Below are 25,551 nucleotides of genomic sequence, written 5' to 3'. Positions count from 1 at the left end.
CGGCTGGGCAACACCGCTGACCAACATGCGTAGTAGGTGCCTGCGGCTATGTAACGTCACACCTACGACACTTCATCACTACCATGGGCCTCCTCCTTTCTCTACCGCTCGTTGGCGGGCTTGGAACAATAGCATCCTCCTGTGTTGCTGGAGCCGCGTTCTGCTTTACCTCTCATGCAGGTAAAATCTATCCCTATTGTGTCTGGCCAGATTGAGCTCAGCTCGTCGCAACACCATTAGCCTCCATGTTCTGCAAGTCATGCAACTGCAACTCTTCGATAGCAACTCGCGTTGGATTTGCGGTATGGAGGCGTTCTCTCTCTTCGAAAATTTATTTAATGGTCTATCAGATCATATTCTGTCTGAACTCCATGCTCGCATGGCTCATGAGGACAGAGTCTGCCATAAAGCAGATCGAGAAGTGGAGTTATGACTACATCAAGATGGATTGCGAAGCAGACAAATGTTACGGCGTCCTTGCAGTATGTCGGCGCACTAGTCTATCTATTCTGCACTTTTCATGCATCTGTATCCTTCGCAGGTTCATCGTATATGCTTCGCGTTGACGCTCTTACATACCATTCTCAGTCTAGCTTTGATCGGCATTCGGGATACAAAGGATAAACGAGCTGCAGTTCAAAACGGGTGAGTAAGTACTACTTCTTGCGTTACCGTTGCATTGAGAATGGTGAACAGATGGTGGGGACCGAAAGTATTGTTGTGGCTCATCCTAATTGTTGTTTCCTTCTTCATCCCGAACGGTTTCTTCATGTTCTGGGGAAACTATATTACTCTTATTGGCGCCACAGTTTTCATCCTCTTGGGACTCGTTCTGTTGGTCGACTTCGCTCATTCGTGGTCCGAAACCTGTTTGGAGAACTGGGAAAACTCCAATTCCAGCCTTTGGCAGTGGATCCTCATTGGGTCCACTGCGGCCATGTACATCTTCACCATCGTTCTCACCGGTCTTCTGTATGGTTTCTTTGCCGGTTCAGGTTGCACCTTGAACAAATTTTTCATCTCCTTCAATCTCATTCTGTGCATTATTATCACCATCATGTGCGTTCACCCCCTTGTACAAGAATACAATCCGAAGTCCGGACTCGCGCAATCTGGCATGGTGGCAGCATATTGCACCTACCTCATCGTTTCTGCACTTACGAATCGCACCCACCTAAATTCCTCATGCAACCCGCTGAGAAATGGAAGCACCTCTGCGGCAGGAACCAGGACTACAACTGTCGTGCTCGGCGCAATCTTTACCTTCCTTGCGATTGCCTACTCCACGACAAGAGCCGCAACTCTGAGTCGTGCTTTAGTGGGTAAGAAGAAAGCTGGAGTCCAGCTGGAGGGAGTGGATAACTTGTCCGGCCACGCGGAGCTTGGCGTTGTCAATACCCAACCCGGTCGGACTGAATCTCCTCGTTATCAGGCTCTGTTAGCTGCTGTGGAGGCCGGGTAGGTATGATATTTCTATAAAGTGGTGCAAACGGCTAATAATTCGTCCACAGTGCTATTCCGGCTTCTGCTCTCAATGAGGAAGAAGAAGAGGAAGAAGAGGAGATAGTTGGCGAAGCCAGAGATGACGAAAGGTTTGGGACAAGATACAATGTGAGTCGGAAGCCTTTAACTAAACTGACTGCTTATGCTTGACTAGTATTCTTGGTTCCACGTCATCTTCGCCATGGGTGCCATGTATGTGGCAGCGCTCTTGACTGATGCGTATGACCGTTTTTCTGTGTCCTGTTCGCCACAATGCTAAGACTTTTGCCTATCAGCAATGTCGTCTCGAAGGAACCGATTGAAGGTCCCGCAGATTCGAGCAACAACGTTTACATTGGGCAATCTGAAGTTGCAATGTGGATGCGGGTTGTATCAAGTTGGATATGTATGCTTTTGTACATGTGGAGTCTCCTTGCCCCAGTGATCATGCCGGATAGGTGAGCAATAGGGAGAGGTTGCTGTAGACCTAAAATTTACTGATCAACCTCCAGGTTTGACGATTAAGTAATCCACAGTACTAAACAACGACTTCATTAGTTCATCTAACTATTAGTGCAATCGTCATGTAGAACCCCGATATGCCATGAGGTATAATATATAATATGTCGAGGACAAGAAGCAACTCAAAAGAGCACCAGCTGAACTTTGCCTGCATGAAGAGCTTGTCGGACGCTGGGGCATCCCAAGACTGTTTTGAAAACTTCTCCTCTTGTTTCGGGAATATCGAGAAGATTTCTCTTCTTTGCATCGCGGAAAGTAATATCCAGAATGATGTGAGTTAGGGCTGAAGTAGATAGAGCATCTGTCACCACAGAAGAATGTGCTCGGCGTCAAGGGAGGACGGTAAAAACATATTTCAAACTCACCGGTATCGCACAAAAGTTTTCCCAACCTTCCTGGTGTACCCACAGCGGCACACACCTTAGTTTTCTTGAGGTAAGAGACGTGCTCGGAAAGCTTGAAGTGTTTCGCAAAGAGTTTAGCCACATCGCCACTCTTGTCACCTCTCAACTGGTTGCTCTTGAGAATTCGTGTTACGTCGGCGACTCGTAATGCTGCTCCTGTTACAAAGATGAGAGTCGGAGCTCCGTTGGCCTTGGATTTCATGAGAAGTCGTGTATGAAGGCTAGGAAGAACTTCACGCGGCGAAGTTAAGTCGTGTGGAACACGATGTGTTGTAGAAAACAACACAAACCTTTCAGAATAAAGGAGCTGAGCTGATCCAGCGTTCGCGACCCTGTCCAGACAGTGGTGTCCGCTATTGAAGACTCTGGGAACAAAGAACTATGTCTACCAGTGATTCAAATGAAGACGCAACTCACCAGGTATTCGTAAATTCTCTAATTCCAGGTCCGATGAATCAGCGTAAACTTTGTGCGTCATCTCTGACAGATAAGTGGCCAGTTCACTGTGTGGTCGTGCTGCTAACGATTGCGGTTCATCAGTATCTCTTTCTTCGACAAGTTTTCGCCGCTGTATGAGTTTGTTCAGTCAAATGAAAGTGATGCTCATGATTAATTCTGACACACTTTAGCTTTCCTTTCCTTCATTTTCTCCCTCCTTTTCCGTTTCTTGTCCGTAGCACTGGAATCCAAGTCTGCCTCTCCATCATCTCCATCATCGTTGTCAAACTGTGAACTCGCCAGTAGGTCCCCAGTTTGAATTTCCTCGAGTTCTTCTTCAGCGGAACTGTTGGAATAATTTTCAAGATTAAAGTCATCGAGATCGTCTCCTCCCATGGACGCTAATGCTAAACGGTTCAAAAGGAAAAGTTCATCCCACGTGTTCAAGCATCTCCTGCCTTTTTAGGATGACCGTCACGGTGCTGTTAAGAAACATTCTAATACTTATCTATCTCTCCCTCTCTGTTCACTAACAACATACGTACTCGGATGTATCAAATATAAGGGCGTTCTGTTCATACTCCTACGGGCTCCGCTCGTAGTTCAGTTGGAAGAAATGCTTTTACGCACCTTACAGGGTTGTCTGCGACGTCATTGGGTAAGTGGTTTACGAATCAGGAGCTACACCACCGTGTTTCCAGTTACAGCGTACTTACCAGCCAGTTGCCCTTTGTTCTTGTCTATGAGAGCTTGCGCTCTCCACGTTCTGGGTGCTTGGATTCGCGAACTACGATGGTCTTGGATCTTGCTGCATGGCGCAGTAAATCCTCTACGCCTTCTGTGCACTTGCGAGGACAGTCAGGCGGGGGTTTCGCACTTTGGTAGACTCGAATGGTTTGTGAACTCCCTGTTTGCATATTTTGTTTATCTCACATCTATTTCTCAGCAACCACAATTGTCGACACCGGTCCAGTCAGTAAACCGCAGCACGCCGTCACTATGAGGCAACCCTTCGACACCTTTCTTATTCTTGACGTCGACGTGACCAGTAACGAAGGCTGTACTTTTGAATATCCAAATGAAATCATGTACGACTTGTGCTTGCTTGAACTCCCCCTTTCCAGGAGATGCCTGTCGCACCGTCATGATTTGGAAGTCACGTCTGTCGGATGGAGAGCTCGTCGTAACGGCTGAATTCCGTACCTTTATCAAACTCTCATGGCGACCTACCTTGTCCTCTTTCTGCACAAATCTAACGGGGATTATATCCCCACTATGGTCTCATTAATTCTGATAAACCAACAAGATTGTGCAAGGAAGAAAGAGACTGATGTCGCTCCAGACTTTCCGTAAGCCATGGCGTCTTGGAAAGCTTTCTAGCCAACCATGCCCTATAAACCCAACGACTGGTAAGAGGAAAGTGAAATTCGGTTGGTGCACTGACGGCCCTTTCGACATACGTGATTTCATGGTCAGAAAGTCTTTTATATCACAAGTGGGTACTAGAACCCTGCCAGTGGAGTTTTCAAATAATGAATTGACGACCTCCAGCACACTGTGCCTAGTTGGTTGAAAGGCGATGTTCTTGGGAAATGGTTTCAAATTGGTGTAGTTCTGGTGCTGTTAAAACAAGAAACGTAAGTTCCCCTTTGTAGCAAGCCTCTAGTATCATAGATCTTACAAGCATCAATTCATTATGCAGTCCAGAAGAAAGTTTCAGCGCCATCTCGGAATATAGTTGCGCAGCTACGCGCTCTAGAACTTCCTCAATTTGAAGGAAGACAACACGGTGGAAGCGATGTGAATTCTTGTTCTATACGTTTTGGTGCGGTCTCAGTAAAACCATTCATTGACAGGACACTTGCAACCTATCCCGGATTCTGGCCGTGTTGGCTCGAAGAGGTATGAGACTTGTGCGATCCGGAGAGCGAGGCAATCATAACATAAGGAATTTTTGTGTGTGTTGGTTTTGAGGCGTGTGGATCAGTGTTCTCCAAGTCGATTGATCTTATTCATGCAAAAAGTCTAAAGTCTATGATACGTAACGATCGTACGAATGTATCGAAATGTCGTTCGATGGTCTTGACGCCTTCTGCATCGACGGCACCGCCATCAAGAGAAGCGACCGGTACATTGAAGGTGACGACAAGATCGATAGGTTTTTCTGGTACACGATAGAGCGCCATATATATCCTGACCTCGTCGGGTTGGGTACAAGTGTACTTGGGAACCGATTGCCGGCCAGAAAGGACGATGGCAGACGGAGTATTATCTTCTCTGTCGTTAGGTATGATGTTTATCGAGTCGATCTTCTCGGATGAAGCATTATTATCGTGCGCTAATGAGTCAAAATGAAACCTTGGAACGGTTGATTTTCAATATAAGAACACGCGGATTCTGAAGAAATGACCGTACTTGATCGCCTCCTCGTAATTCGTAGGCTCAACTCGTTCTAGAATTTCGACAATAATACTAACGCTGGAATCCGAGAACAAGAAGACTTCTTGAGTATCGGGCACTTGACGTATATCTCTATCCTGGTGGTAAGCATGGTGATGGAGTGAAAGGCAAGCACGCGAAGGGTTACGATGCGTCGATTAGATTGGATGGTGCTGTGGCAGTTATGGCACCTTCGAATAATTTGAGCGACATGGTGGTTGGGAGCACACGTTTGCCGCGACTTTTCTGCATCAGTGACCAGATAGATAGATACATGGACCTCAACGGGATCTACCGGAATCACAGACTACACACAAAGCGCACATTTATCGAGAAATAGACAATATACACAAGAATTAAACAGAATCGTTGTCACTAGATCAGATTTGCTCCTCCTCTACCTCAGGTTCCTCAAGAATTCGTTCCTGTATCCCAGTTTTCGAGGCTACGGCAGCTGCCTTTGATACTTTCTTCCGCTTCGCAGACTCCTTGAGTTTGTCCCAACGTTCTCGAAACTTTGCTATCATCACTTTCTGATCAAATATACACGATCTTCAGACAACGTTCCCAATCAATCAGGCTCCAGACTCACATTTCTGTCATTCTCTATACGCATATTTCGTAGTTCTTCTTCTAACTCCTTCACCCGACGAGCGTATTGTGCTTCTCGGGGTGTGTTGATACCAGGTTGAGGAAGGGAAGGCGACTGCAGGTTGACAGGGCCAAGGTCAACAGGACCACGTTGCCCCAGTAGGGAAGCCCCCATTGCCCGTTGTGCCTAGCAAAATTCGACTTAGTCTATTACAGAGAAAAAGAGAATGGCGCACAACCTCCTTCGAGGCCTGAAGTATACTATCCCTCAGATAGTGATCTTGTTCCTTGCGAAGCCGAAGTACGCGCTCGGTCGCTTCCAATCTATGTTGTAACAACCCCACTTGGCCCTTTAATGCGATGTTCTCCTGTTTGAGCGCTCGCATGGTCGCCTCGGATGGTATCACGAGGAATGATTCAGAGAGATCGTCGCCTGAAAAAGGGTACGTCTTCAAGTCGCAATGAGGGTAGTGGTATGCACCTTCATCCGAAAAGTCGTCGTCAAAATCTCCCTCTTGCGTCGAAGTTTCGATCGCGGGTGACCCCCTTCCACCCGCTGTAAGTTGAGACTTGACGCTCTTGCCCCCTAACTTGAGCTTTCGTGACAAACGTGATGATAACCGTTCTTCAGCATCGGTATAATCGGTGTCACTACTATGGTGTTCCTCGGGTCGAGACGGTTCTGATGATGTTCCCAGAGGTGCTGTGGCAAATGCGACAGGTTGAGACAGATTTTCCAACATTCCCTGCATGATGGTCCAGAATTGATTGAACGCGTCTCCTGGATCTGACTTGGAAAACTGAACGAGTCTGTAACGAGTTTCGGAAGTGGCATCATACTCACCCGTTGACCGCCTAGAACCATAAAAGACTCCTCAACGGTCGTCGATTCCATGAGAGGGCGAGCGGGCGAAGGAGAAGACATCGGTTGGGTGAAAGTTGACACAGAATTCGACGAGGGGGCTCTTTGAACTTCGGGCTTTTGCGGCTCGTTTGGATCTTTCCCTTCTTCCTTCAAGCGGGATATTTTTCTCTGAAGCTCGAGATGGGACCTCTTGTGCTCGTTGTGCAGCATTTGCAAAGTTCTTCTGGTCTATAACGATTCAGATTGTATGTGAGATGTGAGATGATATAATCATTGACCGAATCATCATTAGTACGCGCGATGGCAGCCATGTAGGCTTCTGCAGCTTTGAGATGTTCCTGGACGCAATTACGAAGTCAGGAGCACGATCTGAATGGCTGTCAAGGCGGCCTCGACCTCAGCTGATGGAATGAGAAGGCCATTGCTTGAATGATCCTCAGCATTTGCGGCATGTTGATGAGCCTGGTGAATAAAGGTCAGGAGGGTTCCGGCAAGCTGAATATCGTAGATACAGTGTTCATTGGCATCTCGATAGTAGTGGCCATGGGTGGAGCAAGACCGGGGCAAGCGTGGGAGATTTACGACGACGGAAGGATCTTTGTGTCGGTCTCGAGCGCACTCGCCGTGTCGAGTCACTCAGGTATACTAATGTAAAAGCTGGATCCAATAAAGTAGTGTGTGTGCTTGTGGCATTAAACAAGGGAAAGCTAGAAGACGGAAAAGGATAAAAAGGGATTTGTCATACCAAGTCACAGAATGTCACCTACGTGTGAACGTGTGAACAACACCTGATATCAAATGCTGTGAATTCCAAGTTAACAGCCTTCCAGCACAACGACCGCTGGCCGATATTGCGACCATTGAATAATACTCTTTCCATAGCCTCTTCTTGGCCGTCAACACCATCGGTAGACGCAATTCTTTGTGCGAGAATGTCTACTGCTCCAGGTATCCTGTGAGTGTGTTTCGACACAACGAATCCCCAGTTCGACTCACCTACTCCCTGATATCAATCAGGCGAAAGAAAATACGAGTGACCGGTCAGTTTCATCTCTTTGATTCTCCTTTGTTGCAAAGATGCTCATTATATGGAATTGTCACCCCAAACCAGTCGTCGCTGCAGACGGACTATCTAAGCGCGATGTTTTCCGGCTCCCAGACCCTTTCGCAGTGATAACTGTTGATGCAGAGCAAACCCACACCACCAGTGTCATGAAGAAGACCCTCAATCCGTATTGGAACGAAAGTTTTGACATGTACGAGTCAGATTTCCCTGCCTCCTAATCGTGTGTGCTTACGTTTTTCATCAGCATCGTAAAGGATTCCTCGGTGGTTGCTGTTCAGATATTTGACCAGAAGAAGTTTAAACGAAAGGATCAGGGCTTCCTTGGTGTGGTGAATGTGCGTGTCAGCGATGTTCTGGATCTTGAATTGGGCGGCCACGGTGTGTAACAATTTGTTTCTCGGAACGTTAATCTCATGCTTTTGTTTTTGTGTCCACATTAGAAATGCTCACACTGGATCTCAAAAAATCCAATGACAACCTTGTAGTTCATGGCAAACTCATTATATACTTGTCCACCAACATCACGCAGCCAATACCGAATCCCGGGCCTTCACAAGTATCAAACCTCAATACTGCGTTTGCGGACATGGGTCTCAATAACACTACTTCCCCTGGAGCCAGCACCACCAATTTAACAGAACCCAATGCCAATAATTCGGTATCTCTGTCTAGGACACCCAGTTCCCACGCCTCAGGCACAGATGCTACTGCAACCGGATCCCAGGCTCCTTCCTCACCAGACCCTGAACAACCACCCTCTCCACCGCCTTTGCCGCAGTCATCCTCATCCCGCCCTACCAGCTCTGTTGGTACCTTAGCCACCAACCCCTCGACACCTGCAGCGAATACGACAAATTCATCAACGACATCGGGTAATATCACTGGGAACGCTCAGATGCGCAACTTCGATCCTCACATTGATCAGTTTGGCCCTCTTCCTTCCGGCTGGGAACGTCGAATCGACCCTCTTGGGAGAACCTACTATATTGACCACAATACTCGATCCACGACATGGAATAGACCGTCGTCCAACGCCACCGTCAATAGTAGTGTTCAGAACAATGAAACCAATGCTGCACGGGATCAACATTCGCGTCGGATCCTTGCAGATGACCTTCTCGAAGCCAACAATACTAGCCCTGCTTCGCAACGAAACTCTACCACTGCTGCTAATCCTTCTAGCCCAGCACCTGCCGCTACGGCCACAAATAACGCTACCACGCCGGGTGCGGGGAGCCTTCCTCATGGATGGGAGGAGCGCTTTACCCTTGAGGGTAGACCATACTATGTCGATCACAACACCAGGACCACAACCTGGGTCGATCCCCGTCGACAGGCCATCATACGTGTCATGAGCCCCAATGGTCAAGGCTCGACACTGCAACCCCAGGCTATCTCTCAACTGGGACCTTTACCCTCTGGTTGGGAGATGCGCCTTACATCGACAGCTAGGGTTTACTTCGTTGACCACAATACGAAGACTACTACATGGGATGATCCACGGTTGCCATCGACCTTGGATGCAAATGTACCACAATATAAACGGGACTTCAGGAGGAAACTCATTTATTTCCGAAGTCAACCCTCCATGCGTGCACAGCCGGGTAATTGCCAAATCAAGATTCGTAGGAACCACATCTTCGAGGACAGTTATGCAGAGATCATGAGACAGACGCCTAATGACCTTAAGAAGAGATTGATGATCAAATTCGATGGGGAAGATGGATTGGATTATGGGGGTCTTTCAAGGTGTGTGACCTATTCTATGAATTGGGCCAGTGAAATTCACGGATTGCAAACAGGGAATTCTTCTTCCTCCTTTCTCACGAAATGTTCAACCCGTTCTATTGTTTGTTTGAATACTCGGCCCATGACAATTATACCCTACAGATTAATCCTGCGTCGGGCGTTAATCCTGAGCACTTGAACTACTTCAAGTTCATCGGACGATGTCTTGGATTGGGCATCTTCCATCGACGGTTCCTGGATGCCTACTTCATCGTCAGTTTCTACAAGATGATCCTCAAGAAGAAAGTGACTCTTTCGGATTTGGAATCGGTTGATGCTGAACTGCATAGAGGAATGACGTGGATGTTGTAAGTCATCAAATTCTCGGTCGGAGGCTAGGCATTGATTCCTTTTCTCTTCTAGGGAGAATGACATTACCGAAATTATCGATGAAACTTTCACGACGACAGAGGAACGCTTTGGAGAGATGGTTACAATCGAGTTGAAGCCTGGCGGAGCTGATATTCCAGTAACCCAGGAAAACAAGAAAGATTACGTCGATGCGATTGTGGAGTACCGTATCTCGAAGCGGGTCAAGGAGCAATTTGATGCTTTCATGTCTGGATTTAGCGAGCTCATACCCCAGGATCTCATCACCGTATTCGATGAACGCGAACTTGAGCTCCTCATTGGTGGCATGTCGGAGATTGATGTGTACGTGTTTTAGAAGTTCACTCTTTCACATGATCTCAGCGACAATTTCTAGTGATGACTGGACCAAGTTCACTGATTACCGTGGCTATGAAATGAATGATGAAGTGATCCAATGGTTCTGGAAGTGTGTTCGCGGTTGGCCACCAGAACGCAAATCACGACTACTGCAGTTTGCCACGGGCACTTCACGTATACCGGTGAATGGATTCAAGGACCTCCAGGGCTCCGATGGGCCCAGAAGATTCACGATAGAAAAATCTGGAGATCCTAGCCAACTGCCCAAGAGTCATACATGTTTCAATCGGATCGATTTACCACCCTATAAGGACTACGCAAGTTTGGAGCAAAAGCTTACTCTTGCAGTCGAGTAAGCGTCGTCTATCTGTACGTGCAAGGATTATTCCTGACGTCGTTCTTCTAGGGAAACTGTTGGATTTGGGCAAGAGTAAAAATCGCAGGCTGGACACTATCTCCGTCAATTTTCAGTTGATTAATCCGTCTTTTGTATTGACACGAGTTTTTCTGCTCCATTAGAGTACATGTACATACCTATTATATGAAATCATGAACCACTATAGGAAGATATACACAAATGAATAACTAAGCGGGTAAAGTCTGAGTTACTGCTTCTGGAAAGCAAAGGCGACGTAGATGTCTGTTTTGATAGTCAAGCTGTAGCTCAAGGACGAGTGGGTGCAGAGGAGAACTTACTAGCAGCCTCCCATTGATCCTCATCCATCGCACTCTCGCCGTTGGCATCTACAACACCCATGCGAGTGAGAAGAGGACCAAAATCCTGATGCTCTTGATTCTTGTCGAAAACTTGATGGAACTCCTCTTTGTAGATAGGTTGCAAGTCATACTTAGAAGCTAGCCTATAGACGGGTTATTGAATTGAAAACATACATTGGGAAAAGGCTGGGTTAGGCACTTACTGAACAAAATTGTCCCATATGACCAGATACTCTGGAACATCCTCAATCGCATCTTTGAGGAAAAAACAATACTTATGCCCATAGACGCCATGATGTTCGCGTTCATCAAAACGAATTCGATAAATAGAATTTCCAAAGGAGAGCTCATCGATGTCAGACGGAAGCTCATGTAAATGCTCGCTGGGGGGACGTAGCATAGTGAGCGATATAAAGAGATAAGAGCTTCCGAAGGTAACTTACAGCAGCTGCTCAGCATTGGGTATCGTACCGATAAAAATTCCACCAGGTCGTAGCCACCGACTCACGTTGTCAAGCATCCGACATGCCTTTTCCTCAGTTTCAAAGGCGTAGTGCATGCAAAACTGCATAGAAACGACATCGAAAGGTAGCGCTAGTTGATGTGAAGAAAAAGCTTTTGAGAGGGGTTCGCGGTAGCAGTCGAGGGACGCAAATGAAGCAGCGTAACGATGTCCTTTCATTCCTTCCCAACGCGCACGAGCTTGGTCCACAGACACTGAGGCAACATCTGTGGTAATAAGGGATATGAGAACAAATTTTCGGTAAGATGGAGAAGCCACGCACCGACGGCCAGGAGCTCTTTAACCCTCGCTTTTGACCACTTATTGAGATCGCCTCCCTTCCCACATCCCATGTCGAGGATCTTACCGGACCCTCTCCCTGGAACATTTCCTCCCATGTACGGCGAAGCTTGCAATGCAGGCAGTGCAAATCGAGATATAAGGACAGATTTGACCCAGTTGTTAAAATTCTTAAGGCCAATGATTGGCGACCCCTGTCTTTGCTCGACGCCGACATCTGGCCGAGCGTTGTCTAGTAGAAAATGAATAAGGAAACAATGACATCAGCCAGTCTGCATGAAATGACTTGCAATGGTTGACTACGACTCCTTCGTCACCGGCCCACCTTTTCAGGGGTGGTTCATCCGTCAGGTTTGGCTCTGCGCTGCGGCCTCGTTTCCGTTTCGTCAACCGTAGAGTGCCCTTACCGCGATAGGTCTCATACATCTTCATTTCGGCTTGGGACATTGGTTTTAAGATGCTACCTGGTTCTGAGCGACGAGTGGGATTGTATGGTATGGTTTCAACGGGTTTTGGGAGTGACGGTGGGGGCATTAAAGGCGAATCGATCGCCGAAGGAGTTAGATGGGGTTGTGGATAAGTGGAGGAAGATGACGAGGAAGGACGTGAAGAGAATACGGGCGAATGAGACGGAGATGAATGTGGAGATTTTGTTCTGCGGATCGCCTGCGACGAGGAGAGCTTTTCGGGGACAGGGTCGCTGTTGAGGAGAACTGAAAGGTGAGTAGCCCGACGAGCAAGGTTCGGTGAGGACGTGGTAGGAGAGTTGAGGACGGCATCGCGAACAGGATCAAAAGCTGGCATTGAGAATTGTCCAAGTACCAATTACGGTTACCCATGAGGGTAGTGCTTATGTAAGCCCGTACGGACTTACCACCCGCTGTATCAATAGGCGAGCCGACAAGCGGCAAGAAACAAACCGCAATCCTTCCACTCACTCACTCTTTTCAACGAGTGCGCAACTCTCTCTTCTGCTGCTCCGGTGGCCGCGCCAGTTCTATCGGAGGCGCCATGTTGGTCAAGGCGGTCACCCTGTGAGTTCTATTCGAGACGTTTGCTTACGATTTTCCTCGCTCTATGTGCCGGTTTTAAATGTGGATTGTTTTGTACCAGCTTGAGAGCATGATTTGAATAATCGTACGCGTACAACTCGAGTTAGAGGTATTGATTCGCAGCGAGGAGAGGAAAGACTGTGATCTCATGGCTCTTCCGGTTTTGAACATGGACTGATCGCAAATCGTTCGTACAGCTATTGAAAACCCTCGTCGAGAATTGCGATGACAGGTTCCATCGTGGGTGTAATTTTCCCTTGACTCTTCCTATTTCTAACCGGGGGGGCCCGCTTGACCTAGACACCTTCGCCGCCAACAACCAACTCATTGGTGCTTTTCGAGCCATTGCCGCAGATTGCAACGCTGACAAAAGAGTACAGAAAAAGCTGAAGCTTGTGTTACTGTCGTGGCAGGAACGGTTCAAATCTGAGCTTTCGATGCGGCATGTGGCCAATCTATATTTGATCATCAAGGATAGTCAAAGTCAAAGGGGGTTGGAGAATGCTCTTTATGTTGCTCCCAGCAAAGCAGAAAAGGAAGATGCGAAAAAGAAGGAGGAGGAGGCAAGGGAGAAGGAGCGGGAGAGGCTGTGGAGTGAAGAGGATAAGCGAAAGCGAAAGAAGGTGAAGACAAGGAGGCAGCCTTCAATCTTGAGCAGGTGAGCTCAGGTGCTCAATTCTGTTGGGTTTCAGGTGACTCAATGACTTGGTCTCTTATAGGAGAAACCGGAGGTGCTTGCAAGCATCGCAGGCATCAAGTAACCTTGTTAACGCGATCATAGTACGCATCTTCTACAGATGTTGAGCCATATCATCCGTTTCACATTTATCTAAACTTACAGCTCGTCAATCCGGAGAAAGAAAGTTTATTAACAAATGAACGAGTTCAGCACTGTCTGGAAATTGCTAAACAGGTGAGGAAGGCTATCGTTCGCTACGTCCAGGTCCGTTGCAACCAACACTCATCGTACTATCATGAAGCTAATACACCTTCAGCCCGTTGAGAACGAAGAAGTGCCAATCGGATTCCTTATCGAAACCAACGACCGCATTATAACTGTGTTGGAAATGTACGATCAAGCTCAAGCTGCACTTCAGGACAAGGCGGACACCAAAGATATTACCTCAGGTTAGCAGGCACACGTTTGGGAGGATCGCTCACTAGGTTGCAAGGACAACGGGCGGAGGTAAAGAAGGCCAAGCAGACGCATACCCCGCCGTTCGAGGCGCATCCGGATTTGCAGGAATTAGATTTCGTTATGCAACGTTTTCATCTTTGAAAAATTACTCGTGTTGTTTTAAAGAAATTGCCCCAATGTCTAGCTGGTTTCTTGTTGTACTTGGCTCTATCTTGTGTGGTACCGATGATCGTGACCGACTCATTGTTACTGGCTGGGTGAGTTTGTGTCTGTAATCTGATGGCACGTTTAGAAGCGAGTTCGGAACGTCTTCAAAAATCGGGGGAGTTTCTCTCTAGAGAGGTTGGGTGTTATTCATCTATGACTGAAAGTATGTACAAAGAAAAAATGCGACGCATGACTTGCAGCCCTCATAAATCTCGTTCATATACCTTTAATTCGTTTCGGAATGACTTAGAAAATAAAAAAAAGAAGACCAATTATGTAAGATTATGTAAGAATCGGGGACAAGAAGGGGTGTAGAGAAACAAACCCAAAGCGGTTTGTTAATGATCCTGGCCACACGTCGGAGACCGAACTTGGATACCCAAGTCGTCCTGCTCCAACGGGCCGCCAACCAACTCCATTCCAGTCACCGTTGGTATACTCAACGGTCACGATACTGTCTGCTGCGTGCGTGCGGCCATCGATCATCCGTTGACGGTACCCCCAAGCGATTTAGTAACAAAGGCATGGGTATGACTCGTTATCGGTTGGGGTAGACCTTGAAGTGGGTGTTGGTGTTCCGTGTTGCGATACGTGATATCAGTGATTGTAGTATACGTTCATTGACTTGACCCACCCAACTCTTATATGTTGTAGCTGCTGTAAACACATGCTGCGCAGCCTTTCTATTGCAGAAACTTGCTTCTTAATGTTTTACAGTACTTACATTAGAAAATATTCGTCATCTCCGTCCATCTTGAAGTCGACGTACATTCAATTTGGTTACCACACGGGGTTGACATAGGCGGATAGCACGGCAGAGCGGGCATGAAGAATCCACATAGCAGAGAACAGTAATAATTATAAATACATGTATGGGTTGAATAAGTGATATTGTTTGGTGTACAGACCATGAAGGCAAAGCAAAAAAAAAAGAAGATAGAAAGTAAAGAAACAACATAAGTCCCGGACATTTAACCATTAATGTCAAACAATATCCCGATTCAAAATGAAAGTGATCAATCTAAAGGTCGGCCCTCCTCTTACTCAGCACCCGCTTCGGTGCTTTCTTGACTTGCATTGTCTTACTCCTCCCAACCCCATCCTCGCTTACATATCCCCCACTGTTGCTCACATACCCCCATTCATCGCCACCATTCGTGTGCGTAGGGCCGAAGGTTGTATTCGCCATAGAGGACCGCTTCCTGAGAACCTTGCCAGCACTTCCGTTTGGTGTTGGTGGTATAGGCGGCGGCGGTGGGTATTTTTGGGCTGAAGACAGACTATTCGCATGGTAAGGTGATCGTGGATGTTGAGGTGGACCATGACCTTGTAGAGGAGTAGGCATAACTAGCTTTGTGGGAGCGTGTCGGGGCCTGTTCAACGGAACTGGGGGAATATCGCTGTTCCTGGGACTTGGCGGGTTGAATCGAGTTGATGGCGACGGCGTTTGCCGTTCGTAAGGGTTTGGATTGGGAGCCGCTGCACCCGGAGGTAAAAACATCGCCCTCGACGTGGAAGACGTTGGATCTCTGTGATGATGCGAGGAACCATTCGGATGCCCGTTCACTCCAGTCCCGCTGGGTGTCCGATTTCCTTTCACTCCGTTTGTATGTCGGTGAGGATGGTATGGAATGTTCTGAGGGGCTGTTATAGGCCCATAAACACCCTGACCAGTCCATGCTTCCCGTGATACCCAATTGGGTGAAGCAGGTGAAGGTAACGAATAGTGCTTATTGGGACTTGCCGACACGAGCTGGCTCGAGTCCTGATATTGCGCTTGAATTGTATGTGGGTATACGGAACCGGGGGTGCGATTTGGACTGTGTGAATCAGAATGGTACGGGGATCCCGTAGGACTTGATTGCAGGGAACGGGATTGAGGAGGGATGGAGAGCGTGGGCGGGCTGTGGCTATTTGGAACGTACAACTTCTGACGCTGTTGCGGTGGGATTGAGTAGCCGCTCGGATGGGATCGTAGGTGAGGTAGATGAGAACCCAACGCAGACTGAGAGCTGGCCGCTCGTATGTGTGCGACTGCATCTGGTAAGAGAGAGGAGCCACGTGTTGATGTTCCATTCAAAGTTCGACTACTGGCTTCTCTATCGTGACCAGTTCCCTCGCATGGATGGTGTGCTTGTTGACTGCTACTCGCACCATTCACCAGCGGTCCCCCGTAGCTCTCAACTGCATCCTTGTCATCTAACAACGAATACGGTGAATGACACTGAAATTCTGAGGCCCATGTGGGCGTGGATTCATATCCGATGAGTTGTTTGTGATGTTTTATTGCATTCGATCCCGAAGATCCAGTCCAATATTCATAGTCCTCATCTCTTATCTCAGAGGACTTCCAGGCACGTTCATCCGCAGCCGCAGTTTTTATTTGAGTGGGAACAGCTGCGGACTGCGCTTCATCATCTGAACTACCTTCCTTAAGAATTGCCATTCCTATTCCCTCGACTCCCCCCTCATCCTTTCCTTCATGTTCCTCAGCTATATGAAGCATTTCCCCTGACGACGTTCCCTCGTGGCCATGATCATTCAGAGATGACTCGGGTAATGGTGACCCCAAGGCAAGTCCTATTTGACTATGCCTCACATTCCCACGATGAACATTATCAATTCCCCCATATGCGGTGGTGGACCAGTTGGCTGAACTAGGAGTACGGGGTGTTTGTGGATTCGACGAAAATGCATGATTTGAAGGAGAAGTGTAGGTGCTCCATTGGTTTGAGGGCTTGTCATGCGGAGCGGTGTGATGGGATGACCCGCTCGACATGGTGGACGAAGATGAAGCCTCTGCGATGTGCGCTGGCCGAGTCGATGCTGTTGACGATGTGCTCGATATGAAAAGGCCAGCCTGAATCTGAGAAAAGCTTTTCTCACCCACGACGGGCGTATTCGATGTCGCCAGATAGTGGTCTTCTGGCCCTGGATCAGGGAACCCAGGGCTGGGTAGAGGCCACCCTGGACTGGGTAGAGCGCTCATGAATGAAAGAGACGACATGCGGTTCTGCTTCAGTGAGGTTCCAGCGGGTTGAAGATGATGATTGGTGTACGATGGATGTCTCTGGTGTTCGATGTGTTGAGGTTGAGAAGACGGGTTGCGGGGTATCACTTGTCCAACCTGCAAGCCACCTTTCGGAATACCAAACGGGGTGTAAGAAATTGTAGCGACAGGGTCAAAGAAACCAGGTTGAAGGTCTGAGCGTTTAGAAGAGGACTTGAATAACAAACATGTGGGTGAGATATGATAAAACAGAAAGAAGGGATATCGACTCACTTTGCCGTTCGCATCAGTACTGGCAGCATCGAACGGACCACCGACATGCAGGTTCACTCCATAAGGGCTAGTCTCGTCCAATTCATCAATCCGGTCCAGACCATATCCCACCATCACTCCGCCGTTTTGTGTGACCAACTCAGCGTCTGGAACGCTGACTGCCCTGGAGGGTAATGGAGGGCGATCCTGAGTAGGCAAAACTGGAACTGATATGTGTCGCAATGGAGCTGGTTTGCTAAGAGTCTTTGCGGGCCTCAGTCGCACAGGTAAATCTGAGCTTTCCGAACGTGGGTCCGAAGAAGTAACGTTTTTCTGAGGTTGTGCTTGTGGAAGGAGAGTGTAAGCCGGGGGATCTTCTTCGGGATGGTGCAGAGGTACTAAATTGAGCAGAGCACCATTCGACAGGGACCGAGTCAGCTGAGTCGCCGTCGAGGGGTCATATGTGAGAATTGATGGATCTTTTTCCTTCTTCGTTGGGCCATGGTCAGATTCTGTGTAGGAAGTTTGGGACGTATAACCGCTCGCGGAACTGGAAGAGCACTCGGAAGCACTGAAGGAGAGAGGTTCTCCGGGGGAAAGTTCTTGTGTCAGTGGTGATGGATCGGGATTCGCCACAAAGAGAGGCTGTCGAGGATTGTCTGCTGCCGTCGACTCTACACTCTTTATAGCGCGACCTTGGCTGGACGATTCTGAACTAGGACTGGCAGACTTGAGAACCGTTGTAAGAGATGTTGCAGGTGATGACATCGTTTCCAGGACCATTACACCCGTTTTGGGCTCCATAGATTGCACGGCTGTTTTCTCTTTCCCCTTTCTTGAACTGGAAAAGAACCCGGATAGTTTGGTCATACTCTTGTCTTTTTCTTTCTCCTGGCTGCGTTTGGGCTGATCGAAATCTTGAGTAGCGGAAGGCAGGAACAATGTCGAGGAAGACGGGTTATTAAGGCCTCGCCTGGAAACGACACTGAACGAACCCGTCGCTGAAGACGCCAGCGAGGACGAAGAGGACTGAGAAGGACGGCTTTTCTTGGATTTAAGCCCCATCATTGCTGCGGGAACAATTGAACATTGACAAGTCGGCAAATCGAGGCGGCTGTTATTATTGTTTGATCGCATCAAGAACTTTCTAAAGACTTGGTTGCCAGAGGAGCGGGTGAGATAACTAGTGCGGCGGAGGCTAGGGGACACTTTATTGGGTTTGTATGAGTACAGAAACTGGTTATTCTACCGCTATCAAAGCTGCGGATTGGTGAGGGTATTAGGTAGCGAAAGAAGTGTCTTTGGGAACCTCTTTGACAATGTATTCCTGTCATGATGCTCAAGTATCTCCTCGAGTTTCCGAACAATCGTGATATTCACCCCGTTCACGTCTTCAAGTCGTTCTAGAACATCTTGACTATAGGAGGAATATTCCGAATCGAGATCCAAAAACTCGTTGAAGGAAGAGGCGCTGATTAATCAACAACAATCAGATTACCGTCAGTAGCATATCTGGAAAAGGTTTTTACCTTTCAATCCGCATACTTTCAATGTCGGCCGCAGCGTCACGAAGGATATTGTCTCGTCCTACGCGCACTTCTGTCTTGACTTCAAGGATTCGTTTAGTGAACTTGTTAATGAGCACCTGTAGACAAACATGCATCCACTCGATCAACTGGATCCCAGAATTCCCACTAGGACGTACCTGCTGAATGCTGTTCAGGACCTAATGGGAGAGGTTTGTTAAGTGAAGGGCGTAGCGAAAACTAAAATCTGTTACACTCACGTCAACAATGTCGGCAGTCCTCTCTTTTTTCCTATGATGTGGGCCAAGGTCGAGACCATAGCCATTGCGTTCCGGAATTCGACGAAGTCCTGATACGTTTGATCAGATTTTATCATAGCCGACCGAGAAAAACACCATACCAGAATCTCTGCGCCGAACGGCCGACTTTGACCCATTGGTAACAGGTGTGGAAGTAAAGCCAGATACCTGTACTGGTCGTGCCTTCACCGACGATTCAAGGGGAGGAAGACCATGCTCAACCATACTTGTGACTTCGAGGCGACGGAAGGATTTTGAGAGAACAGGCGTGTTGTCCGAAGTGGACTTCTTATCAAGAGTAGCAACGTCCAGTTCATTATCAGCAGCACTTGCATGACATCCAGAGAGACAGAGGACTGTGGAAGTTTCCTTTGACTTCGCAGAGGTAGCAGCTTCCGGTAAGGACTTCAAGTCGGGCGTGTATTTGACAAGACTTGGAGTGGGCTGAGCATGTTCTGCCAGTGGGGGCCGTGGAGAGGGCATTTCAGATAGTTCAGTCTTTGCCGGCCTAGGAACATAAGCGGGGTCCACATTATTCTGATTCACCATGGGTGAGTTACCCCGTTCTGGCGGTCTGGGACTCGAAAAATCTTCGATGGCATCCTCATTCACCGGTTCTGGACTTAAAGTGGGAGCGGCGGATGAAGCGACAGACTTATTGGTAGGGACAGTTTTGTTCATAACCCTTCTCACGGTCTTAGAAGTGAAGCCAGCGAGTTTCGAGGGAGGAACGTGACCAGACTTCAAGGAGACTTTGGCGATAATAGTTTGTGCTTTATAAGGACCGGGATCATTAAGAAGCTTTTTTTGCTGGATTTCAGTGGACTTCACGGCTGACACCGCCCCGCCCTTGGAGGATGTGGCCTTCGGAAGATCAGGAATCGGGGATTTCAAGGCTTGTTGGAGCCGGTTGGGCGACCATGGGAATTGCTGCTGGAGATCGTCGTGTACGACAGTGGCATCTTCTTCGGCGTCAACGTCAATGACTTCGGCGTTCCTTCTTGACTTCCCATCCTGTTTAAGTATGTCCTCAGGGCGAGGCGGTCTGGGGTTATCTGATTGGAGTTGCGGTGAATCACCGTGGTCGCACAAAGTAAGTTCGATCGTTTCCAACTTCCGTTCTTTCCTAGAGACTTGACCGGACCTTTTTTCACTCGTATCTGACTATCGAAAAGATTAGAAAAGGAAGAAATCACAATCAAACTTCTCTGCCTTGAGTGGAGTCACAGTATCCTGATAGAAAATCTGGACGTCTTCTTTCTACAAAACCGAGTGTGAAAAGGGGAAAGGAATGGCATCGACGGGTAACTTCTCACTCTTTCCTTTTCCTTGTAATGGGCTGAGGTGACTCGTCCTTGTGCTTCATCGGAAAGATCCCCGTAGTCAATCTGAATGAACAAAGAGAAATGACATTCCGGCACTGTTTTGAGCTGGGGTAATATGAATATCACCTTCAAATTTCCTTGTTCTTTGACTCGAGCGGACCTGCGAGGTTGATACTCGTGTATATCGACCGCTTCTGCGTTTCCCCTTGCGCCATTTCTCTGTCTCTTCCCTACGAACGAAAACCAGTCATAGTTGTCCTGAAAGACATTTGTATGTGACGCACCTGGACCATTCTGCTTCTCTTTTTTCATTTCGCGCTGAGGGGAGGATGCCAGACCGTTATTTCCGCGCTTTCGATGTACGGCCGCTCCCATCAATTTCCGTTCGCCCGCCTGCGTCTTCTTCGAGGTCTTGAAGGCTACCTGTAGTGCGGGAATTTGCTCGTAATCAGACTTTCCATCAAAGGGAGCTTCAGGCGATGACGTTCGTGTTTTCTTCCCATAACGTTTCGTCGCTTTGGGAGACTTAACAAACACCGGAGGCGCAATGTTGTTCAGGTCTTCATCCGCCGGCTTACCACGAGAGGGCTGAGGTCGTTGATTTAGACCTTCGGAGGCTTTCAATCGTTTACGCTTTGAAGGAGGCGAATTAGACAATTGGGCAGCTGAAGGAAACGTCATTCATTTCCATCAAGTTTTATAGTAAAAATGGAAACACCAACCAACACGTTTGAGTCCTCTAACTCCGTCGATTCCTTGTTCAGAGGACCTCTGACCGTGCAATTCAGAATCCAACATCGTATCTAACTGTTCGGAATGTCCCTGAAGAATATCGGGTGGTGTAGAAAGGGCAACTTTAGGAGAGGATGGCGCAATCTTTGCCCTTGGACACCCGTCAACTTGCGTGGAGTCTTCTAGCACCACGATCGGAGAAGTCGGAAGGACACTCTCCGAAGGAAAATCACAAACTGTGTATTTTGCTGAGCTGGGAATTTGCAACGTCCTAAGTTCACGTACATTGTTGTATCTTCTCCTGAGAAGATAAGTTGAAAGCAGTTTCAGTGGTAAGAAGCATCGAACTAACCGACAGAGTCCCGGAGCTTGGAAGAAGCTCCAACGACAGTTCATCGCCATTTTTGGATAGTTTCCGCTCATGTCGATCGATAAGGTGAACCTAAGGGAATTAAGGGCGTCACCACCATCATTTGAATTGAGAAGATGGTCTATACCAGATTTCGAGCCTTCAAAGCCTTGAGGAACGCTTGCAGGCGGTGTCGTTCTATGTCGATCGTCCAAGTAACTTCTCCGTTCTCATTCGCACCTCTCCGCCCGAAATTCGGGGTGGATTTGAGTTTAAAGGTAAATGTTGTACAGGTGGGAGAGTGTTCGTAGCTGTAAAAGCGTATCTTGTCTATGATTAGATAAGGAACCTGGAAGGTTTCGTATGCGTCGTCCTTTCGATTATCTCAGAAACATTACTGACCGAGAAAACGACAGCTTACCTCGTCTATATTAGATGTGAACCCTTTCTCATCGACATAGAGTTGACCAACCGGACTCGGAATCTTCCCAGTAATAGATGACTTGATTATTCGAAAAGGCTGGGGGCTGCAAGGAAGTCAGTGATGCTAAGTCAGTAATGCCGATGAAAGACATCGGTGAATACAGACTATGCAATATTCATGTCTGCAAGGACTTGACATATCTGACAGGATATCTGTTCCCAATCCACTTTTCCTGCCGTACCCACAATCGATCGCAGCGTTTTGTGCGCTGGAAATAACTCAGCATCGAATACATTATTCAAGAATTCGGGGTGTCCCTTTTCCGATAAAAGGCTGGCGAAGAGCTCAAGTAACGCCTCGATAGCCAAGTACTCTAAAGATTGTTTGAGCACCAAATTTAATAGCGGTTCTGTAGAAAATGGACCTCTTGTGCGAGATAGCGTAAGACCGAGAAGCTTTCTGGGTGTACGCATGAGCAATTGTGCAAGGGTTCAGGAAGTCGGCAATAAAGTCAGTACTCACCCGTCACTCAAGTGTACCTTACTCAACCTCCGCTGGTTAACGGGGTGGTCAGTGATCGACACGCAGAGTAGTATGTATATCTTTCTTCGGATTTAACAAGATGTGGCGCATATAGTTGTCGAAACTTACGGTGCATCTCAACTCGATGTCCGTCTCCCTCCGGAAAGTCGTGGATCGGAAATAAATTTGACAGAGTGGAGTATAAAAGATGTCTGCAACAACTGATTTACTCGGCACTGGAGTGACAGAGTTCAAAGTGTCCAGATTCAAAACACTAAAGGATCATACCAGAGGAGTCTTCTAGGTAATCCTAGGTGACGAGGAGCATTAATTGTACTCGTGGTCTCTGTCCATGAGAGAATCTCACCACTAGTCCAGCAAGAATAGCATTCAAGACTTTCTCCCATAACAAAACGACCACATCATCCTCATTCTTCTCAACCTTGTCTTCATAGATGAAAGCGAATAACGTGACGGCGAACCGGCAAGCGTGAGCAGTGAACAAGGAGTACAAGGGAACCAGTGGCTTTCGAAACTGCAAGCAAAGATTTTCTAATAATTTTGAGGAAGGAAAAGACAATTCCTAGTAGCCAAAACACGTTCGGAAAAGAGATTTCAAAATCGACTTGGAAACACTCACTAGCAGAGTGAGATTGGAAGATAACTGCTCGACGACAGAAAGGATGGTTTTGTCTTTGTGAGACGAAGCCACTGTTTTCAGAGCTTGAGTTGCGTTTCGCACTTCGTCCAGCAGGACCATGATTGCGAGTGAGCGAGAGTGGAGATCAAGCCTGATCAAGCCCAGAAATTATCGACGCGACAGGCACGTGATAATCCGCACACCAGGACACACCACGTTGACTAGTAGTACTACGACCGTTTACCAATGGCCAACAACCTAAACCTTTCCTCTATTCTATCGCCGCTCAGGGTGAATCTCTTTTCTTTTTGCTTAGGACGTGTATCCTGTTAACTGTGATGGCCTTTAGCCGAAGAGGAAGCATCTACGGAAGGTGGGGTCCCTCATCACCGACTGAATTGCTGTCCTTACATCATTTACAGTATTCATGGTAAACTTCTGCTTAAGGACTCAAGTCGTTGAGGTTTTTCTGAATCATATCTCGAAGGCTACCAGACGTCTTTCGCATTAAAGGCAGCGTGAGTCTGGAAACCTCCACATACCTTCCCGCCCCTGTATAATGATCCCTCTTCAGGTCATACCACGAATCTTTTGGCCTGTCCTTACGAATACGATATTCTCAACTGTTATTGCCTACTCTTGGTCAAAAGGTTATCGAATCGCCTTGACGAACTCGGTCGTTCCATTGCTATCGGTAGTGGTGAGGCCCTCATTCCCAGATACATTTATTGAGTCTGAACCTCCCTATAGGTCGGACTAATCCTCGTCTTTAGGTACAGTTGAAGTGATCGCCTCAAACGTTAATGGCGGGTCGCTAATGGTATGATACTTGTCTCACTGCAGGAACAGGTGTGCTTCGTTTCATAGTGGCGTCGCAAATGACTCATGGTCTCTTTCAGCTCTTCTTATGACCGGTGGTGGGATGGTAGGAAATCGTTCTCCAGCTTGACCTCCAGTATCCGAAACATATCCCGTCTGTGAGTGGCGCCAGGGTATTACTTACCTGGCTGACCGTACGCGACAGTGTCTGGGTCAACGTTGCTCCCCCACCTGCGGACCAGCTCGCGAACATGAAGGAAAATAATCCCCCACTTCTGACTTCTCAGATTCGTCTCATGAAGATAAATTTTCTTCATCTTTGTTTATCTTTCGCCGTTGCCGTAAAACATTACGTCCGGGATGAAGATGGTTTACATTGGGAAGACTATAACGGGATACTACCTTCTGGTTTTGCCCGGTTCGATGTCGTCGGGAACCTTGTCACAAAAACCCAGCTTTCGTCCAGTTATCAGGCAACAGTAAGTTCCGACGTAAGCGATACTGGTACACAGAGCGCACGAAATAACGCCACCAAACGAGTGCGTCCGAAACGCAGCAAGACCAAAGTTTCTGGAGCAACTATACCTTTATTGTCAGAATCCCATCGGACAGTGGAATTTCATGCTTTCTCGGAACACGCCTCTTTACCTCTACCGCTGCTGTATGTCTAGCTTTGAATTACCTTTGATCCAGCTGACGTCTCTTTTCCTCAGGATTGCTCATGAGCTGACGCGTATTCTGTTCTGGTTCAGGCGTGAGGGTCTCCTGGAAACGGTGGGCCCTGCCGGTGAGGTTATCGCTGTCGTTTGAGCCACTCTTTCTGATGGATGACTCAAATCAAGGTACGAATGCGATGAATCAAATGTGAGTCGTGAAATCTTCCAATAATCGAATTCTCACATCTATCATAGCATCCAAAGCATGGTCGATCAGATGACATCGATGGAACGGGTTGCAAACACACCTATCCCAAGTTCATGTGCGTTCCCATTGAAGTCGTTAAGCGCAAGTTGACACAGTATTAGATGGAATTCATCTGAAGCAATGTGTTACCCTTTATCTGTTTGCTCTGCCATTGACTCTGGTGAACACTCTTGGTTGGATGACGATTCCCATTGTATCCGTAGTAGCTTTCACCTTGGTGGGCATAGAAGGCATTGCGGATGAAATTGAAATGCCATTCGGTGAGTGATGTTTACCGGCGTCATGGTAAGACCTTACACGATTCGTTTAGGAAACGATCCATCCGATTTACCTCTCGGTGAGTATTTCTCTCGACGAAATCATGAATTTTCCATGCTAACATGACATCTAGACCGTTATTGCGAGGATCTCAAGGAAGAAATATTGTCAGTATACGTCCAGCTTGGACCATCTCGATCCTGATACTTTTATAGATACATCATTGCAAGGCTTCCTGAGAGCGGAGAGGGTATGTTTGGGTACGACGACGGAGAAGGAGATGATTGAGAT

General features: G+C 47.6%; 11 protein-coding genes across 13 annotated transcripts; 4 read left to right on the top strand and 7 right to left on the bottom strand.

The window, feature by feature from the left end:
* Positions 1–83: 83 nt before the first annotated feature.
* Positions 84–2,007, top strand: E1B28_008635 (uncharacterized protein; the record flags this gene model as incomplete). The annotated part of the gene is made up of 9 exons (XM_043153459.1): positions 84–180; positions 241–302; positions 351–482; positions 542–645; positions 697–1,458; positions 1,512–1,611; positions 1,658–1,722; positions 1,779–1,940; positions 1,995–2,007. The coding sequence occupies 9 exons, from the start codon at positions 84–86 to the stop codon at positions 2,005–2,007; spliced, it is 1,497 nt and encodes a 498-aa protein (XP_043008743.1).
* Positions 2,008–2,065: 58 nt separating this feature from the next.
* On the bottom strand, positions 2,066–3,250 carry E1B28_008634 (uncharacterized protein). The gene is made up of 5 exons (XM_043153458.1): positions 3,033–3,250; positions 2,826–2,976; positions 2,699–2,773; positions 2,370–2,639; positions 2,066–2,305 (listed from the first exon to the last, which is right to left on the bottom strand). Exons 1-5 carry the CDS (start codon positions 3,240–3,242, stop codon positions 2,127–2,129), a joined length of 885 nt encoding a protein of 294 aa, XP_043008742.1. The 5' UTR covers positions 3,243–3,250; the 3' UTR covers positions 2,066–2,126.
* Positions 3,251–4,822: 1,572 nt separating this feature from the next.
* Positions 4,823–5,525, bottom strand: E1B28_008633 (uncharacterized protein). The gene is made up of 3 exons (XM_043153457.1): positions 5,434–5,525; positions 5,262–5,378; positions 4,823–5,204 (listed from the first exon to the last, which is right to left on the bottom strand). The coding sequence occupies exons 1-3, from the start codon at positions 5,496–5,498 to the stop codon at positions 4,859–4,861; spliced, it is 528 nt and encodes a 175-aa protein (XP_043008741.1). The 5' UTR covers positions 5,499–5,525; the 3' UTR covers positions 4,823–4,858.
* A 78-nt stretch (positions 5,526–5,603) lies between these two features.
* Positions 5,604–7,465, bottom strand: E1B28_008632 (uncharacterized protein). Of its 3 annotated transcripts, XM_043153454.1 has the most exons (8): positions 7,254–7,465; positions 7,138–7,203; positions 7,020–7,079; positions 6,721–6,969; positions 6,358–6,667; positions 6,116–6,309; positions 5,878–6,063; positions 5,604–5,818 (listed from the first exon to the last, which is right to left on the bottom strand). In XM_043153454.1, the coding sequence occupies exons 1-8, from the start codon at positions 7,284–7,286 to the stop codon at positions 5,666–5,668; spliced, it is 1,251 nt and encodes a 416-aa protein (XP_043008738.1). In that variant the 5' UTR covers positions 7,287–7,465; the 3' UTR covers positions 5,604–5,665. The 3 variants fall into 3 exon arrangements, with proteins under 3 accessions (XP_043008738.1, XP_043008739.1, XP_043008740.1); XM_043153455.1 differs by having other exon boundaries at positions 5,878–6,667; XM_043153456.1 differs by having other exon boundaries at positions 6,116–6,663; positions 6,721–7,465.
* Positions 7,466–7,522: 57 nt separating this feature from the next.
* Positions 7,523–10,823, top strand: E1B28_008631 (uncharacterized protein). Its single transcript, XM_043153453.1, has 9 exons — positions 7,523–7,696; positions 7,759–7,781; positions 7,853–7,997; positions 8,052–8,185; positions 8,248–9,556; positions 9,610–9,903; positions 9,959–10,249; positions 10,302–10,616; positions 10,671–10,823. The coding sequence occupies exons 1-9, from the start codon at positions 7,674–7,676 to the stop codon at positions 10,696–10,698; spliced, it is 2,562 nt and encodes an 853-aa protein (XP_043008737.1). The 5' UTR covers positions 7,523–7,673; the 3' UTR covers positions 10,699–10,823.
* A 46-nt stretch (positions 10,824–10,869) lies between these two features.
* E1B28_008630 (uncharacterized protein) lies at positions 10,870–12,587 on the bottom strand (the record flags this gene model as incomplete). Its single annotated transcript, XM_043153452.1, has 6 exons — positions 10,870–10,904; positions 10,961–11,124; positions 11,185–11,364; positions 11,425–11,710; positions 11,767–12,015; positions 12,191–12,587. The coding sequence occupies 6 exons, from the start codon at positions 12,585–12,587 to the stop codon at positions 10,870–10,872; spliced, it is 1,311 nt and encodes a 436-aa protein (XP_043008736.1).
* Positions 12,588–12,699: 112 nt separating this feature from the next.
* Positions 12,700–14,179, top strand: E1B28_008629 (uncharacterized protein). The gene is made up of 7 exons (XM_043153451.1): positions 12,700–12,817; positions 13,033–13,075; positions 13,136–13,165; positions 13,216–13,493; positions 13,555–13,615; positions 13,677–13,778; positions 13,831–14,179. The coding sequence occupies exons 2-7, from the start codon at positions 13,061–13,063 to the stop codon at positions 13,966–13,968; spliced, it is 624 nt and encodes a 207-aa protein (XP_043008735.1). The 5' UTR covers positions 12,700–12,817; positions 13,033–13,060; the 3' UTR covers positions 13,969–14,179.
* Positions 14,180–15,201: 1,022 nt separating this feature from the next.
* E1B28_008628 (uncharacterized protein) lies at positions 15,202–18,579 on the bottom strand (the record flags this gene model as incomplete). The annotated part of the gene is made up of 2 exons (XM_043153450.1): positions 15,202–17,403; positions 17,464–18,579. The coding sequence occupies 2 exons, from the start codon at positions 18,577–18,579 to the stop codon at positions 15,202–15,204; spliced, it is 3,318 nt and encodes a 1,105-aa protein (XP_043008734.1).
* A 117-nt stretch (positions 18,580–18,696) lies between these two features.
* Positions 18,697–22,570, bottom strand: E1B28_008627 (uncharacterized protein; the record flags this gene model as incomplete). Its single annotated transcript, XM_043153449.1, has 12 exons — positions 18,697–18,913; positions 18,972–19,087; positions 19,148–19,168; positions 19,229–19,317; positions 19,369–20,431; positions 20,584–20,822; positions 20,877–21,257; positions 21,315–21,560; positions 21,610–21,766; positions 21,822–22,046; positions 22,095–22,200; positions 22,263–22,570. 12 exons carry the CDS (start codon positions 22,568–22,570, stop codon positions 18,697–18,699), a joined length of 3,168 nt encoding a protein of 1,055 aa, XP_043008733.1.
* A 323-nt stretch (positions 22,571–22,893) lies between these two features.
* Positions 22,894–23,379, bottom strand: E1B28_008626 (uncharacterized protein; the record flags this gene model as incomplete). Its single annotated transcript, XM_043153448.1, has 3 exons — positions 22,894–22,929; positions 22,987–23,202; positions 23,260–23,379. The coding sequence occupies 3 exons, from the start codon at positions 23,377–23,379 to the stop codon at positions 22,894–22,896; spliced, it is 372 nt and encodes a 123-aa protein (XP_043008732.1).
* A 79-nt stretch (positions 23,380–23,458) lies between these two features.
* Positions 23,459–25,548, top strand: E1B28_008625 (uncharacterized protein; the record flags this gene model as incomplete). The annotated part of the gene is made up of 15 exons (XM_043153447.1): positions 23,459–23,550; positions 23,609–23,632; positions 23,682–23,689; positions 23,747–23,777; positions 23,834–23,959; positions 24,010–24,108; positions 24,159–24,236; positions 24,284–24,739; positions 24,792–24,865; positions 24,921–24,942; positions 24,990–25,057; positions 25,104–25,262; positions 25,313–25,339; positions 25,394–25,427; positions 25,476–25,548. Exons 8-15 carry the CDS (start codon positions 24,330–24,332, stop codon positions 25,546–25,548), a joined length of 867 nt encoding a protein of 288 aa, XP_043008731.1. The 5' UTR covers positions 23,459–23,550; positions 23,609–23,632; positions 23,682–23,689; positions 23,747–23,777; positions 23,834–23,959; positions 24,010–24,108; positions 24,159–24,236; positions 24,284–24,329.
* Positions 25,549–25,551: the final 3 nt, after the last annotated feature.

The sequence above is a fragment of the Marasmius oreades genome, chromosome 5 (assembly GCF_018924745.1).
Source record: "Marasmius oreades isolate 03SP1 chromosome 5, whole genome shotgun sequence".
NCBI classification, from domain to species: Eukaryota; Fungi; Basidiomycota; class Agaricomycetes; order Agaricales; family Marasmiaceae; genus Marasmius; species Marasmius oreades.
This window is presented reverse-complemented; position numbering and strand designations above follow the sequence as displayed.

Excerpts from the sequence above, each read along its gene's own strand:
- E1B28_008634 (XM_043153458.1), bottom strand. The coding sequence starts at position 3,242 with ATGGGAGGAGACGATCTCGATGACTTTAATCTTGAAAATTATTCCAAC. Across the intron at positions 2,977-3,032 it reads TGAAGGAAAGGAAAGCTAAA|CGGCGAAAACTTGTCGAAGA; the intron begins GTGTGTCAGAAT and ends AAACTCATACAG. Across the intron at positions 2,640-2,698 it reads CAGCTCCTTTATTCTGAAAG|TTCTTCCTAGCCTTCATACA; the intron begins GTTTGTGTTGTT and ends CGCCGCGTGAAG.
- E1B28_008633 (XM_043153457.1), bottom strand. The coding sequence starts at position 5,498 with ATGTCGCTCAAATTATTCGAAGGTGCCATAACTGCCACAGCACCATCC. Across the intron at positions 5,379-5,433 it reads TCCAATCTAATCGACGCATC|AGATATACGTCAAGTGCCCG; the intron begins GTAACCCTTCGC and ends CCACCAGGATAG. Across the intron at positions 5,205-5,261 it reads AATTACGAGGAGGCGATCAA|GTTTCATTTTGACTCATTAG; the intron begins GTACGGTCATTT and ends AACCGTTCCAAG.
- E1B28_008632 (XM_043153454.1), bottom strand. The coding sequence starts at position 7,286 with ATGGCCACTACTATCGAGATGCCAATGAACACT. Across the intron at positions 6,970-7,019 it reads CGCGTACTAATGATGATTCG|ACCAGAAGAACTTTGCAAAT; the intron begins GTCAATGATTAT and ends GAATCGTTATAG. Across the intron at positions 6,668-6,720 it reads TGGTTCTAGGCGGTCAACGG|TCAGATCCAGGAGACGCGTT; the intron begins GTGAGTATGATG and ends CAGTTTTCCAAG.
- E1B28_008631 (XM_043153453.1), top strand. The coding sequence starts at position 7,674 with ATGTCTACTGCTCCAGGTATCCT. Across the intron at positions 7,998-8,051 it reads TGGAACGAAAGTTTTGACAT|CATCGTAAAGGATTCCTCGG; the intron begins GTACGAGTCAGA and ends GTTTTTCATCAG. Across the intron at positions 10,617-10,670 it reads AAGCTTACTCTTGCAGTCGA|GGAAACTGTTGGATTTGGGC; the intron begins GTAAGCGTCGTC and ends TCGTTCTTCTAG.
- E1B28_008629 (XM_043153451.1), top strand. Across the intron at positions 13,494-13,554 it reads CAGCCTTCAATCTTGAGCAG|GAGAAACCGGAGGTGCTTGC; the intron begins GTGAGCTCAGGT and ends GGTCTCTTATAG. Across the intron at positions 13,616-13,676 it reads ACCTTGTTAACGCGATCATA|CTCGTCAATCCGGAGAAAGA; the intron begins GTACGCATCTTC and ends CTAAACTTACAG.